The 1,225-nt window shown below is 57.3% G+C and overlaps 1 protein-coding gene across 6 annotated transcripts in view; it reads left to right on the top strand.

The window, feature by feature from the left end:
* GSE1 (Gse1 coiled-coil protein) overlaps positions 1 to 1,225 on the top strand; it is a 355,030-nt gene that overhangs the window by 259,537 nt on the left and 94,268 nt on the right. For 5 of the 6 annotated variants that reach the window (XM_029926341.1, XM_029926336.1, XM_029926339.1 and 2 more), the window contains exon 1: positions 7 to 1,005. The exons of the other annotated variant lie outside the window; for it this stretch is intronic. In XM_029926341.1, the coding sequence (XP_029782201.1) occupies positions 969 to 1,005 (37 nt within the window). In that variant the 5' untranslated portion in view covers positions 7 to 968. Of the gene's footprint in view, positions 1 to 6; positions 1,006 to 1,225 lie in introns of those variants that run through there. 6 annotated transcript variants of the gene reach the window in all.

Raw genomic sequence — 1,225 nt, 5'->3', positions numbered from 1 at the left:
AAAGAAAAAGGTGGAGGGGGGTGGTGGCGAGAGGGGGAGGGGAGCCGGCTCCTCGGCCTGCTTCTCTTGCCCGAGACTTGTTTGCAATCGCTGCCTCTTTTATTTACGAGAAGAAATCTCCCCCTCGGTACTTCTTGGCTGTTTGGGTATTAATTTTCTCCTCTCCCCTCTCTCGCTCGCCCCCTCCTCCTCCCCCCCACCCCGCCCCTCCTCACCCAGTAGCTAAGGGGAAACGAAAACAAAGCCGATTTCTCCTTGGCAACAAGAGATACCCCCTCCCGCCGCCCCCCCCTTCCTTTTTCCTTCTGGTTCTGAACGTGAAACCCTGTTGGAAACAGGTCCCTTGACCCTCGCCCTTGACATTCAAATGGCTGAATGGAGGAGAGATTGCTACTCGCACGTCTTGGGGCTGCTTTTCTCTCTCTCTCTCTTTCTCCTTTTTTTTTCTTTCAAATGAGTAATCCCTGAAGATCTTAACCCCCCAATTTCATCACCCTCACCTCCCCCCTTTATTTTTCTCGCGCTCCTCTCTGCTCTCCCGCCTGCTTCCCTCCGCCGCGCGCCCCCCTCCTTTTTTATTTGCATCTCAAGTCCAAAAGGCAGAAAATACACACGCGGCGAAGACACCGGGCAGCCGTGGAGGCTCCGGCCCGTCTTCGGTCGTCAGTCACCCCATTGTGGATCTGCCCGGGCCGAGGTGGCCGAAACTGCCCAGGCGCTGGCCCGAGAGCGAGCCTTTTCATCCTCTTAGGGAGAGAAAAAAAAAAAGGAAAAAAAAAAAAGCAACAACCAAAAAAAGGACATTTTTCTCCGGCGCTCTTGGGATCGCTCTTCTGTCTTTATTTTATTGTTTTGGACATTTTTGAGCGCCTGGGCTTGGACGGCGCTTTCTGTTTCATTGCTGGGTTTAAAAAAAATTTCCCCCCTCTTCATCCCTCTCTGGCCACTATGGAATTCTAATTTGAATCATGTTTGGATTGAAGCCGCCTCTCTATTACTTACCAGGTAAGCGAGCTGTGCGCCTCCCCGGGTCCCGCGCGGCGCCGGCGCGTCCCGGACTCCCCCACCCCTCCCGACCCCCCAGACCCGCAGCCTGGGTCGGGGTGGGGGGGGGTGTCGGCTGAGCCTCCCTCCCCCTCCCCCCCTTTACCGCGGCCGGGCCGCTCCCGCTGCGGTCCAGCCGGCGCTGTGTGCGCTACGTGCGGCGGGGAGCGCCCACCCGGCC

This window comes from Suricata suricatta, chromosome 16 (genome assembly GCF_006229205.1).
Source record: "Suricata suricatta isolate VVHF042 chromosome 16, meerkat_22Aug2017_6uvM2_HiC, whole genome shotgun sequence".
NCBI lineage: Eukaryota > Metazoa > Chordata > Mammalia > Carnivora > Herpestidae > Suricata > Suricata suricatta.
This window is presented reverse-complemented; position numbering and strand designations above follow the sequence as displayed.